Source organism: Emys orbicularis, chromosome 1 (genome assembly GCF_028017835.1).
Source record: "Emys orbicularis isolate rEmyOrb1 chromosome 1, rEmyOrb1.hap1, whole genome shotgun sequence".
NCBI lineage: Eukaryota > Metazoa > Chordata > Testudines > Emydidae > Emys > Emys orbicularis.
The window spans coordinates 356,115,968-356,129,798 of NC_088683.1; the positions used below are offsets into that span (position 1 = coordinate 356,115,968).

The 13,831-nt window shown below is 40.7% G+C and overlaps 1 protein-coding gene across 1 annotated transcript in view; it reads right to left on the reverse strand.

Moving 5' to 3' along the window:
* Positions 1-13,831, reverse strand: part of UVRAG (UV radiation resistance associated) — a 149,078-nt gene that overhangs the window by 71,092 nt on the left and 64,155 nt on the right. Inside the window, exons 7-11 of the mRNA XM_065417462.1 lie at positions 10,744-10,849; positions 9,246-9,372; positions 6,274-6,358; positions 5,710-5,797; positions 4,668-4,728 (exon numbers count right to left, since the gene is read on the reverse strand). Coding sequence (XP_065273534.1) covers positions 4,668-4,728; positions 5,710-5,797; positions 6,274-6,358; positions 9,246-9,372; positions 10,744-10,849 — 467 coding nt within the window. The remainder of the gene's footprint in view (positions 1-4,667; positions 4,729-5,709; positions 5,798-6,273; positions 6,359-9,245; positions 9,373-10,743; positions 10,850-13,831) is intronic.

Here is a 13,831-nt window from a genome sequence, read left to right on the forward strand (position 1 = left end):
TGTAAAAGTATAGTTAAGCAGGGCAAATTAAGAATTTGAAGAACTACCACCAAAAGATGCAAAAAAAATTTAAGTACATCAGAAGCAGGAAGCCTCCAAACAACCAGTGGGGCCACTGGACAATCGAGGTGCTAAAAGGAACACTCAAGGAAGACAAGGCCACTGCGGAGAAGTTAAATGAACCCTTTGCACCCGACTTCACTGCAGAAGATGTGAGGGAGATTCCCACACCTGAGCCATTCGTTTTAGGAGGCAAATCTGAGGAACTGTCCCGCACTGAGGTGTCAATAGAGGTGGTTTTGGAATAAAATTGATAAATTAAACAGTAATAAGTCTCCAGGACCAGATGGTATTCATCCAAGAGTTCTGAAGGAACTCAGATACGAAATTGCAGACCTGCCACCTGTGGTATGTAACCTATTACTTAAATCAGCCTTTGTACCACATGACAGGATGCCAATTTAAAAAAAAAAAAAAAAAAAAAAAAAAAGACTCTAGAGGTGATCCTGGCAATTACAGACTAGTCAGCCTAACTTCAATACTAGGTCAACTGTTTGAAACTATAGTAAAGAACAGAATTATAAGATGTATGTAGCGTAGCTGCAGCCAAGTCAGTCCCAGGATATTAGAGAGATAGGGTGAGTGAAGTAATATCTTTATTACTTCACCCACCTACTACTCTTGGTGAGAACGATAAGCTTTCAAGCCACACAGAGCTCTCTTTCGGGTCTGGGAAAGGTATCTGAAGGTCACAGCTAAATGCCAGGTAGAACAGATTGTTTAGCATAAGTAGTTAGGGACCATATTCTAAGGGTTCATTCAAAGTGGAGTGGCCCATTAATACCTTTTGCAGTCACAGGACTGCAAAAGGGGGTTAAGCAGGTTACAGATTGTTGTAATAAGCCATAAATCCAGAATCTCTGTTCAGTCCATGATTTAGTGACTAGCAAAGAGTTATGAATTTAAGCTCCCAGACTCGTCTTTTGAAAGCATTGTGCAGGTTTCTTTTGAGGATGAGGACTGATGAGTCAGATGTAGAGTGATCGCTTTGTGGAAGTGTTCACCCACAAGTGATAGGGAGTTTTTGTTTTTAAATCATTTTCCTGCGACGGCTCATTTGAGAGCAGAGTGACTGTCTGGTTTCACCCACATAGTAGTTATTGCGGCATTTAGTGCACTGGATGAGATATACCACATGTTGTGATAGGCATGTGTAGGGTCCATGGATCCTGAAAGGTGTGTTGTGGTGGGGCGTTGATCATTGCAGCAGATACACAAACAAAAAGGAAGAAATAGTTACTCACTCTGCAGTAACTGTGGTTCGAGATGTGTCCCCCTAGGGGTGCTCCACTCTAGGTTTGCTACCGCCCCTTGCGCCTTTGATCGGACATTTCTCATAGCAGTGTCCGTTCAGCCTGTGCACACGTTAGGCAGCCTCGTTCTCTGCTATGGAACTTTGCGGTAGAGAAGGAACTGAGGGTGGTTTGCCCATGCAGTGTTATAACATGACAGCATGGGGCACAAGATTGACTAACATGCATGCACCCATAGAGACTACTTGAGGTAGTAGTTTTTCCACACAACATACAGTCAACCTGTGTAACTCGTTGCCAGAGGATGTTGTGAAGGCCAAAAATATAACTAGGTTATAAAAAGAATTAGATGAGTTCGTGGAGGATACGTCCATCAATGGCTATTAGCCAGAACGAACAGGGATGCAAAAACATGCCCTGGGTGTCCCTAAACCTTGGACTGCCAGATGCTGGGACTTGACAAGAGGGGATGATCACTTGATGAATTGCCCTATTCTGCTCATTCCCTCTGAAGCATCTGGCACTGGCTGCTGTCGGAAGACAGAATACTGGGCTAGGTGGACCACTGGTCTGACCCACTATGGCCATGCTTATGTTTATTACAGTAACTCCTCACTTAAAGTCGTCCTGGTTAACGTTGTTTCATTGTTACGTTGCTGATCAATTAGGGAACATGCTCGTTTAAAGTTATGCAATGCTCCCTTCTAACGTCGTCTGGCAGCCGCCTGCTTTGTCCACTGCTTGCAGGAAGAGCAGCCCGTTGCAGCTAGCTGGTGGGGGCTTGGAACCAGGGTGGACTGGCAGCCTCCCTATCAGCTCCCCTAAGTTCTCTGTGCAGCAGCTGCCCAGCAGGCTAGCAATTGCAGCTGTCCCTCCCCCCACTGCCATATGCTGCTCCTGCCCTCTGCCTTGGAGTTGCTCCCCAAGACTCCTGCTTACTGTGCGGAGGGGAGGAAGAGGGGGGCTAATGTCAGGGTGTCCCTCTCCCCCCTGCTCCTGCATCCCGCTTACCCCATCTTCCATAGAGCAGAGGGGACACACACGACAGGGCTCAGGACAGAGGGAGCTTGCTAGCAGCAGCAGCTGCTGTCTCAGCAAGCTGATCTAATTAACAAGGCAGTGTACTTAAAGGGGAAATGCGCATCTCTCTCACACACTCACACTCTGTGTGTGTCTCTGTCTGCGATGCTCTCTCCCCTCCCTCCATTCCTGCTGCCTTGTAGACTGAGAGTTAACCCTTGAGGGCTCAGCCAATTGCAAGTTCATCATTTAGCAGTAAGGCATTCCCTGGAAAATATCCCACCCTCTGACTCCTCCACCTCAACCAAGCTTCACAATCACCATCACGGGGTACCAGTATTAAATTGTTTGTTTAAAACTTATACTGTGTATGTGTGTATAATATAGTCTTTTGTCTGGTGAAAAAAATTCCCTGGAACCTAACTCCCCATAAGAATTAATGTAAATGAGGGGAATTGGATTCACTTAACATCGTTTCACTTAAAATCGCATTTTTCAGGAACATAACTACAACGTTAAGTGAGGAGTTACTGTACTTGAATTCATGTTTTTATTTTCCTGAGGCAACACCCCTACCAGACTGATCAAAAGGAGAGGCAAGAGTTCCTAAATGTAATTAATAATTTAGTCAGTCATTCTAATTTTCAAATACTTGTATAGATAGAGGCAGGCATACAAAGACAAAAAACACCTGCCATACAGAACATCTGCAGATGCACTTACGATATATTATAAATATTGACATAAGATAGGGATGTATGCATTTGATGCAGCCTATTTGGTGTAATATTGTTTAAATGAATAGATACACAGGTAGCTAGTATGTTTGTTTTTTTAAACAGGTAAACATATTGAAATCTAGAGCTAAAATATCTGTGTGGGTATGCACAAAGAGGTTAGTGAGTATATAAGGATTAACCAGGACATATGGTGTCAAGTAATTTTCGCTCAGAATCCAATTTCTTGTATATGTCCCCATCACAGTAATATTTCAGCACCTCCCATGAGCCAAAAATAACATTTCCTTCTAGGTTTATCTGTTTATTGCATGTTGTGAGTAACCCAAAGTTAGTTATTTTTGCCTGATTAAAAGTATGATTTGCTCCATTTTGTGCCTCACAGGGGGTTGGATTTTAATCACTCATGGTCTGAAGCATTTCCTGGCACCTATTAAATACCATAACTAGATATTGTTCTGTTTAAAATATTCTTTCAGAACGTGGAGGCTTGTAGAGAAGCAGCTCATAGCATCAAGGGATTGGTCTTTACCCAATAATGTCCAAAGTCTTCTGCAAGATTGGGGTTGTGGTGACATTTGAGTCTGCGGGAAGTCCCAGAAGGACTGTCATGCACTATTTGTGTCTCCAGCAGAAATTAGAGGTGGAGTTAGTTTTATAGGAGATTACTGGGGTGTAAAAGCATAAAAAGCAGACACGACAAACCCACGGGGAAAAAAAAAAATGCAGAAACTGGTTGTCTTAACTGGCTTGTGAGTTGCTTGTTGGCTAGTTTTTGGCTTGCTGCTTCTTTTTTTTTTGATCAGCTCCCAGCAAGCAGGGCAAGGCAGGGAGAGAGTCAGGGGTGCACAGCGGGCCCACCACAGTCCCACACTGCATGCCGGGGGGATCTTGTCAGAGTATTGGGGTTCTTAGGGATTGGCTCTTTTTGGCCTTGTTTTGAAGTGGGATTAGCTTGATTTTTGGTTTATTGTGAAAGTCGGGGTGCTTATTTACCGCAAGAAAATTGGCAACTGTGATAAAAAGATAATCTTCAAAATGATGTCACCATTCAGTCTTCATCATGAATAGAATTTCAGGGGAAAGTTGTCTATCCAGTATGAAACCTCAAATTTTGGCAAAACAACTGAAATTATATTTTGATCAGACTGAGATTTCATTTTGAGATTTTGAAACATTTAGATGTCAACCTTTATTGTTTTTACTTTTTAAAAATAAAATTGATTTGAAATTTAACTAAAAAGTTGTTTTGAACCAAAAAACAAAACTTTGTTTAGAAAATGATGAAATGGTATATTCTGACAATTCTGAAGGTTTCCCAACATTTGTTCTGAGTCAAGAAATTCACTCGAATCAACCCTTTCTCACAAAAACAGTTTGGTTGTGACAAATCAGCTTTTTCAGTGACGAATGTTTAATCGAAGTCCCAGATAGTTCTACTCAGAGGTGAACAAGGATTAGATCAGAACTATCTGCTTGTCTAAATTTTTTCAGTCTCCAAAAGTGGACTGTGGTTCCTAAAATGGTAAGTCTGCCCTATGAGATGTTAAAGTAACGTCACAACTCTAGGTACTAAATGAAAGAAACATCCAGCTACCTTGAAAGTCTTCAGAATTAGGCAGCTTGACTCCGCAGACGAAGTAATCCTTTTGATCGTTCTATGGATTTGAAAACAGCAGAAAATGAGAATGGGACATGGTACATTTAAAAATAAGACAGACGTTGCAAATTCCAAGCAAAAAACTTAGAGGTATGTTAAAATCAGACTACACAGAGACTTTGTAAAGCATCAGTTAACATAGATGAAAAAATTCAAGATTAAGAAAATTCAGAGTAAGGTCTCTCACTCTACATTAAATTTAAAATATTTTCAGAAGACTAACTCAAACAGGAATGGATTCACTTTCATTCAACTGAACTTACAAAATCTTAAACTTTTGCTGAGTAAAGAATTGTGGATCTCAATCTTCTGATGAGCATTTTTTTGCCCAGTATGTTAGAAGTTTAGCTAAGTAGTGAAGTCTGGTAAGATGATTATCAGCTACTCTGTTGTGCTCTCACTATCAGTTTTACTTGCCATTTCATATGCCACCACAAGAGGTCCAAGTTTAAGTTACCATGGGGTGGCGGCAGTATCCTGTTACAGTGCAGCACAATAGGGTCCTTTCCTTGTATCTAAGTTAGACAAATAATTCAGTGTGAATGATGACACAGCGACAGTCCAAGCATGCACCAGGCCTTCTTTGGACTCATTTGCCTGACTACAGTGGTGGCAACATAATTCCCAAAGAAATTGCTGCAGCAAGACAAGGGAAGAGAGGTAGAACAGGGGCAGACTGGGATGTGTGAGGAGAATAGGGAGAAGTTCTGTGGCAAACATTACCAAATCGGAACGCCAGTGACTGAAAGAGAAAGGGGCAGGAACACAAGAGTAGATGAAGTCCCTGCCAGACAAGCTCACTGTCAGATTCAAAGTAAGAAACATCAGAAAAGAAACAGGAGAGAGAAATTTACGTGATCATGGAGCTGAACAGTGTGGAAGAGAGAAGCATTTTACTCAGAAGGCAGCTAGAGAGCACATCTGGCAGACAAAAAGTTCATTCTAGTTCAGCAGGTTTCTTAAGGTGTTAGAAACTTACCAAATCAATAGAGTAAATATAGGAAAGCTCTGATAACAACTGCCTGCATCGAATGGTCAACTGTGCATTGGTCTTCAAGAACAGTTCTCTTTAGGGGGAGAAAAACCACGATCGTTAGTGACCTCAAACTCTTTGCACTATCAACCCCCATCATTCCCAAGAATCACACTCCCCAGCTTGGCAAAAAAGAAAGCCCCAGATAACTTTGCAGTTGGGAAGATAATTATAGAAAGCAATGCTGGCCTGTATTGCTTGCACCCTTTTCAATTTTGAGAGACCAGTTTTAAGTGTTATAAAGCAATTATTTATATTATAACTGCACCTAAAGGTCCCATCATCTTATGCACTGTATACACACAATCCCTGTCCCAGAGTGTTTACAAGCTAAACAAGACAGGAGAAGGGTGCATAGTTACATATTTTACAGATGAGGAAACTGAGGCAGAGATTCAGTGACTTGCGCAAAGGGAGATGATTTCGTGATTCTAATCCAAATGCCTTAATCACAAAACCCTCTTTTCAATTACAGATTAAAAAGATGAATGGAATCATGGGTCCCTTTACCTCTTAGCAGTGCATTCTTTTCTCAACTCATGCAGGGATTCTTTATGCATTTGAAGCCTCTGGTATTCAGTCTCAAATGCCTTTCCTAGAGAACAGAAATGATTAGAAAAACCATTTAACAGCATTGTATATCCAGTGAATTGACACAAGCTTCAATGCTGGAACACTTCTGAAAATTAGATACAAGCTTGTAAAGCTTGTGATACTGTCTCGCATGACCCTCTCATAAACAAACTAGGGAAATACTGCTTAGATGGAGCTACTATAAGGTGGGTACAAAACTGGTTGGAAAACCGTTCGCAGAGAGTATTTATCAGTGGTTCACATTCATGTTGTACTGTTCAATAGCTTCATCAATGATTTAGATAATGGCATACAGAGTACACTTATAAAGTTTGCAGACGATTCCAAGCTGGGAGGGGTCGCAAGTGCTTTGGAGGATAGGATTAAAATTCAAAATGATCTGAACAAACTGGAGAAATGGTCTGAAGTAAATAGGATGGAATTCAATAAGGACAAATGTAAAGTATTCCATTAAGGAAGGAACAGTCAGTTGCACACATACAAAATGGGAAATGACTGCCTAGTAAGGAGTACTGCGGAAAGGGATCTGGGGGGTCATAGCGGATGACAAGCTAAATACGAGTCAATGGTGTAATGCTGTTGCAAAAAAAAAAAAAAAAAGGCGAATCTCATTCTGGGATGTATTAGCAGGGATGTTGAAAGCAAGACATGAAGTAATTCTTCCGCTCTACTCAGGCCTCAACTGGAGTAGTGTGTCCAGTTCTGGGCACCACATTTCAGGAAGAACGTGGACAAATTGGAGAGTCCAGAGAAGAGCAACAAAAATGATTCAAGGTCTAGAAAACATGACCTATGAGGGAAAATAGAAAAAAATTGGGTTTGTTTAGTCTGGAAAAAAAAATGACAGAGGGGACTGTGACGGGTTGAATCACAGAAACCCCCTTGGGAGCTGCCACCTAATGTACCAAGACTACCCCTGCTCCTGTTTTCTCTGCCAGCTCAGGACTCCAGCACCCTGTCTTGCTGAGCCAGACGCTCCCGTCTGCTCCAACAAAGACCCAGGGTCTGAATTACTTGCCCCAAAGCTGCAGGTTTACCTGAAAACAGCTCACAGAAGTGTGCTTGTCTTTAGCACTCACATGCCCAACTCCCAATGGGATCTAAACCCAAATAAATCCGTTTTACCCTGTATAAAGCTTATGCAGGGCAAACTCATAAATTGTTCGCCCTCTAACACTGATAGAGAGCTATGCACAGTTGTTTGCTCCCCCAGGTATTAATACATACTCTGAGTTAATTAATAAGTAAAAAGTGATTTTATTAAATACAGAAAGTAGGATTTAAGTGATTCCAAGTAGTAACAGACAGAACAAAGTAAGCCACCAAGCAAAATAAAATAAAATGCGCAAATCTATGTCTAATCGAACTAAATACAGATCATCTCACCCTTAGAGATGCTTCAGTAAGTTTTTTCCTCAAACTGGACACCTTCCAGGCCTGGGCACAATTCTTTCCCCTGGTACAGTTCTTGTTCCAGTTTAGGTGGTAGCTAGGGGATTCTTCATGATGGCTCCCCTCTCTGTTCTCTTCCACCCCTTTATATATCTTTTGCATGAGGCAGGAACCCTTTGTCCCTCTGGGTTTCCACCCCCCACTGGAAAAGCACCAGGTTAAAGATGGATTCTAGTTCAGGTGACATGACCACATGTCACTGCAAGACTTCATTACCCACTTGCCAGCACAAACATATACAGGAAGACTAACAGGTAAAACACAGCCATCTGCAGACAATGGTCCTGGTTAATGGGAGTTATCAAGATTCCAAACCACCATTAATGGCCCACACTTTGCATAATTACAATAGGCCCTCAGAGTTATATTTTATATTTCTAGTTTTAGATACAAGAGTGGTACATTTATACAAATAAGATGATCACACTCAGTAGATTATAAGCTTTGTAATGATACCTTACAAGAGACCTTTTGCATGAAGCATATTCCAGTTACATTATATTCACTTATTATCATGTTTTTATAAAACCATATAGACTGCACAACGTCACAGGGACATGATAACAGTTTTCAAGTATGTAAAGGTTGTTACAAGGAGGAGGAAGAAAAAATGTTTTTCTTAACCTCTGAGGATAGGACAAGAAGCAATGGGTTTAAATTGCAGCAAGGGAGGTTTAGGTTGGACATTAGGAAAAACTTCCTGTCAGGGTGGTTAAGCACTGGAATAAATTGCCTAGGGAGGTTGTGGAATCTCCGTCATTGGAGAGTTTTAAGAGCAGGTTAGACGGCCACCTGTCAGGAACGGTCTAGATAATTAGTCCTGCCACAAGTGCAGGGGACAGGACTAGATGACCTCTCAAGGTCCCTTCCAGTTCTATGACTTTCTTGGAGTGATCTCCACATGGAGCAAGCTTATATGATTTTAGTTGTTAGGCCAGACTGATATCAGACAAGTATTTTTGATGTCATTTCACTTGCATCTTCTAATATCGGGGGGGAGGGATAGCTCAGTGGTTTGAGCATTAGCCTGCTAAACCCAGGGTTGTGAGTTCAATCCTTGAGGGGGCCACTTAGGGATCTGGGGCAAAATCAGTATTTGGTCCTGCTAGTGAAGGCAGGGGGCTGGACTCGATGACCTTTCAGGGTCCCTTCCAGTTCTATGAGATAGGTATATCTCCACAGGTAAAATCACTCTGGTATGCTGTGACTTGATAATTCTTTTAATTATCAGAGATTGCACAGGCTAAGTGCAAGCCTTTTGGACTGAAGAGATCACATAGGGCTGCAAACTTTAAAGTGGGAATCCAGCTACTTATATAAGATGAAGTGGTATCACTTTTGTAGCAGTTTAAATTCTTTCAAAGCAGGCTACTTGGCCTTTTGGATAAGGAGCTGTGAATACTGGCACTGGAAAATTCCTTTCATTCTACACTCACCTTTGTCAAGTAACATATTTTGTTCCTTATGCAGCAAGGCCACCTCTCGACCCAGTGCCTTCTTCTGCCTCTCCAGCTCATGCCGAAGCACCAAAATTTTCAACTGTAAACACTCACTCTTTTTTTTCTATCAAAAAAAGTAGACGATTGATCAATAAATATACTGAAAGGATTACTTGAATTAAATACAGTAACCGATTCAATTATGTGCATTCCCCAGCAGCACCAAAAATTGGGCTAACAAGTTGCCAAGACACCATGCCTCAATTATAGTTACGAATATGATTTTCAGTTATTGATTTTTTTTAAAGGGAACATGCACACAATTATATGCTTTGAGGGCAGCAGAGGAAAAAGATATCAATGGAGATAGCATCATTTCCCAGAAACTAGCCTATCACGTCTGGCTTTGTCTGATGTAACACGCAAGTCTGTTGGGAAGCTGCAGCATTTTGACTGGGTCAGTATATATATTTTATATATGTCTTTGCACAGAAGTATCTGTACCTGTAGGGAATATATTTGTACATACAACCTATGGAAAGACAGCTAGAAACATTGCTTGCCTGCAAGGTATCAGTACTAAAGACAATGAACCAAATTTTGAAACAGCCACTCAAAATATACACCAAACCTTTGGATCTGAAGACGGTTTGTCACGTGAGTAAAATGATTAATTACTTTTCACCCACTCTATAGTTAAGAAACAGGATTAAACATGGATATTCCATATTTTGTCAAAACCTTAGCCTAGTTTGAGGCACTTACTGAAATTAGTTCAGTATTCTCAGTCCAAGACCTAGCACATCACAAAATGATTGACTTTCTTTTTTTAAATGGATACAAGGCGCTAGGAGCCTGCCAATGGATGCCAATATAAATTTCTAAATGAAGTCACCATGAGCAATTTTGGCTATATTGGCTCTCAGCTCTGAACTGAGTTCAGCTCTTCTGAGAAAGAAACTAGTGCCAATATGTTGCTTTTCTCTAAAAGCCAGCGAGAGCACAAAGCTATAACTGAATCATAGTTAATATTTAAAATGGATGCCTCATTTGTGTGTCTGAAAAGTTGTTACATGCATTGCACTGAGCCCAAAAGACTGGGCTGCAAATTAGAACAATTATTAGACTCAGCCCAATCAACTAGAAACCACCACACTTTCCACTGGTAGATCATTAATCCCAATCTCTAAAATTTTATTTTTGCTGGCAAATGTTTTGTATTCATTATACAGTTGATGTTTACGCACTAGCAGTGTAAAGCATTAAATGATCTATTCATTCCTCCTCCCCCCCTCGGTAATGTAGATATAATCCAAAATCCAATACATTGCACTTTCCAGATAAGTTTCCATTCAAAACAGCAGATATTAAATGTAAGGAGTGTTTTACACTGAAGTTTTAAAAGATGCTTGTGTGTCCACAGGGCATCATTTAACTGCATTCTTTTAAGAAAGTCTGCAAGAGTAAGATTTCAAAGTTGAATGTCAAAGCCTACCAGTTCATTGCTTGTGGATGTAAGTCTCAGTTTTTCTTCAATCTCCCTTCCTATTTTCTGAACAGTTACCTGAGTCTGTTTAATTGCACACTGGGCTCTATGAAGCCTGAAAATAAAACACAAGTTATAGAAGGAATGAAATATTTTTTTATATCATGTGCCCTTGTAATGAATATACCGGTTACTCCAAACAGCAGAAGCAGTATGAACCCAAAACTACTGACTCCTATTTTAAAAAGGGGAAGAATATCAATGGTCTCTTTAGACATTGAGGTTTTGTAATTAAATGTCCAAAATGTAGCCCTATGGTCTTAACTCTGCCATGTGTGGCAAATGTCCTCCCCATTAGCTAGGTTGAGACTCGCACCACAGAACTTCAGAGAGAGTCTACAGGAGGTCAGGTAAGTGGGACATGATGGGCTGTCACAGGGGAGCCCCCACCATGCCACAGGTGACTGGAAGTTGCAAGACCTAAATGGATGAAGATCAGGATATTATGGGATGGTTATTACATTTTCAGCACCCCTCAATCTGGCTAACAGGAGCAGGAGGGGAGTTAGGCACTCACCATACTGCTGAATCGATTTTTAACTAGAAGTTAAAAGAACTGTGAAGGAATTTAATGGCAAAACAAGCTTAGATACTCCTTCCCAGAGCACTAGGAAGTACCAAAGGGGAATCTAGCATTTTCAATACTATTCGGGAGAAGAGGAGTGGACTCTGAAAAGATAAACATGTCAAATACTTCTCATAAGGCACATAATTCAGCTTTAATTAATCCACCAATACTATAAAGCAACCAATAAATAACGCCTGGGGCCATACTTATGACTATGAGAAAACATTTGCTTTACAAGATTGTTCATCTTATCAATTTGGCTCAGAAAGAACCCTGCAGAACAGCAGCATTTTATATCCACTTTGCACACGTGTAAGCATTTACATGGGGTGCAAGGCGATTGAGAATAAGGTGCATTAGCTTTAATCTGTCAAGGGAACAGAACATGGGAAATTTCCAATACTCCATGCTCTCATAAGGCACAGGAGGAGTTTCCAAAGGATTCAAAGGGGAGTTCAGTGCTCAGTTCCATTTAGGTTCCTTTGGAAATCCCAACCCATGAGTCCGGGGGGGAAGCCACTTAAGAGCCCCATCATTGGAGTTGTTTTTTTTTTTTTTAAAGAAATCTGTCAGGGATGGTGTAGGTATACTTGGTCCTGCCTCAGTGCAAGGGGATGGAATAGATTACTCTAGAGGTCCCTTCCAACCCTACACTTCCATGATTATATCAAGCCACATTGTTCCTCAGCCAGTTAAATCATCATATTCAAAACAGAGATACAAAACAGAATCCACCTAAACAAGGTTTCAAAGTGAGACTATGCTTACAGTAAGGATCTCAATTTACTCCAAAAATACAATTTTTTAAAATCAAAGTCAGTATTGCCAAAACACAAAGCAGCCTGAAATAGTGGTGGTGTGGGAATGCTCGTGAGTTCCGAAATACAAGTGATTCATGGCCATAATTAATGCATGATGAAGTTTGTACCGTAGCTTGTTTCAGACAGGTCGTGCCAGTGGTGTCGATTGTTATCCCAAAGGAAGTACAGCTAGAGATTCTAGTTTGAACTTTTGCTTCTGAACTAGCAGTGCACTCAGCTCCTGTGGCATGACATGCCTAAATACAGAACAGCAGTGAAAACTCAGCTACACAAGTGCCATTGACTGGAACTTGAGAGAGAACTAGCTTAATTCTTGACCAGAGGATAGTTCCTGGGATGTGAAGCCTTGGAGAGACGATCATCAGAAATCCAGTGTAGGTGAACACAACTGTCAAGTCTGGATGTAGTGCTGAGCTGTTGGCCACTTTGTTCCCACATAACAACTGTAATTTAATAGCTTATGTTGATAGAATATGTTGTTTCCCTGTTTTCAGGTGGTGATAACTTCATATGGAAAGATGCTACCCTGCAGTGAGAAACGTGCCACTGCCATAGTGTCTTTTAGCTAAGAAGTCCTATTATGAAATGACTGACATTGATCAAAAGAAGAATATGGCATGTCCCACACAAAGTGCATCGCTCATGGTGAATCTCAGAAATTTCTAATACAGGGAGGTGAGAGAATGAACCTCTGAAGGGTATTTCTATTCATTTTGAACTAAACCTCTGTCATCAGTTTTAGTATTCTCCACTACGGTATTGCACTGTAAGTCTGAGATAGCTCCATAGAGAACAAATTTTCCATAACCTCTCTAAACCAAGTTTTCTTAAAATTTTTGCATTAATGAGTAATTGCTTGAACTACATTCTTAGAGATTTTAAGAACAGGATTTAGTGCTGCATTTGTAAAGCCAATCTTCCTTACACTTTTTACTGTCAATCACCTCAGTACTACTCTCTACTTACTCATAAAGACTAAACCCAGTTGGTTAGCATTTTGAAGTCAGGATTTCCTGACACATGTTCACACTAATTACAGTAGCTCCAACTGTCCCAAGAGTCTGCAGTTTTACACTTGCAGCTCACACAGAATACTTAGAGAGCTGGAGAAGTGGCTGCAGTAGAATTTCGGTTGCATTTTAGAGACAGTCCACTTGTCAATGTTGGCAGACACACACCATGACGCACATTGCTGAGGATTGCAAAGTGACTCCGCTCCCCGGAGGTGTTCGTGCCCTGAACACTGTTGATAAGAACGCTGTGGTTTGGCTTGACCAGATTGCATATGCCATATAAATAATAAATGACCATCTACAGCTCTTGATCCAGAGAGTCAACTCCCAGAGACCTGTTTATACCAAGGACTTTACATATTAAAACTAAGTTTATCTATATTGGACTACAATGCATCTTGAAGATCATAGCATTAGTCTGCACCAGTAATTGCTCCATTAATTTTAGAAGACTTGTCCTAATAAAGACACACAGATTAAAGTTTGTTACCCTGTAACTTTCCCCCACCTTTATCTCCATTCTAAGCAATCGGGCATTATTCCTTTTAGAAATGTGGGGAGACTGATGAAAGGAACCACTTCCAGCTTTCATAATATTTTAATAAATCTAAAATACTAGTTTTCTTTTACAAATA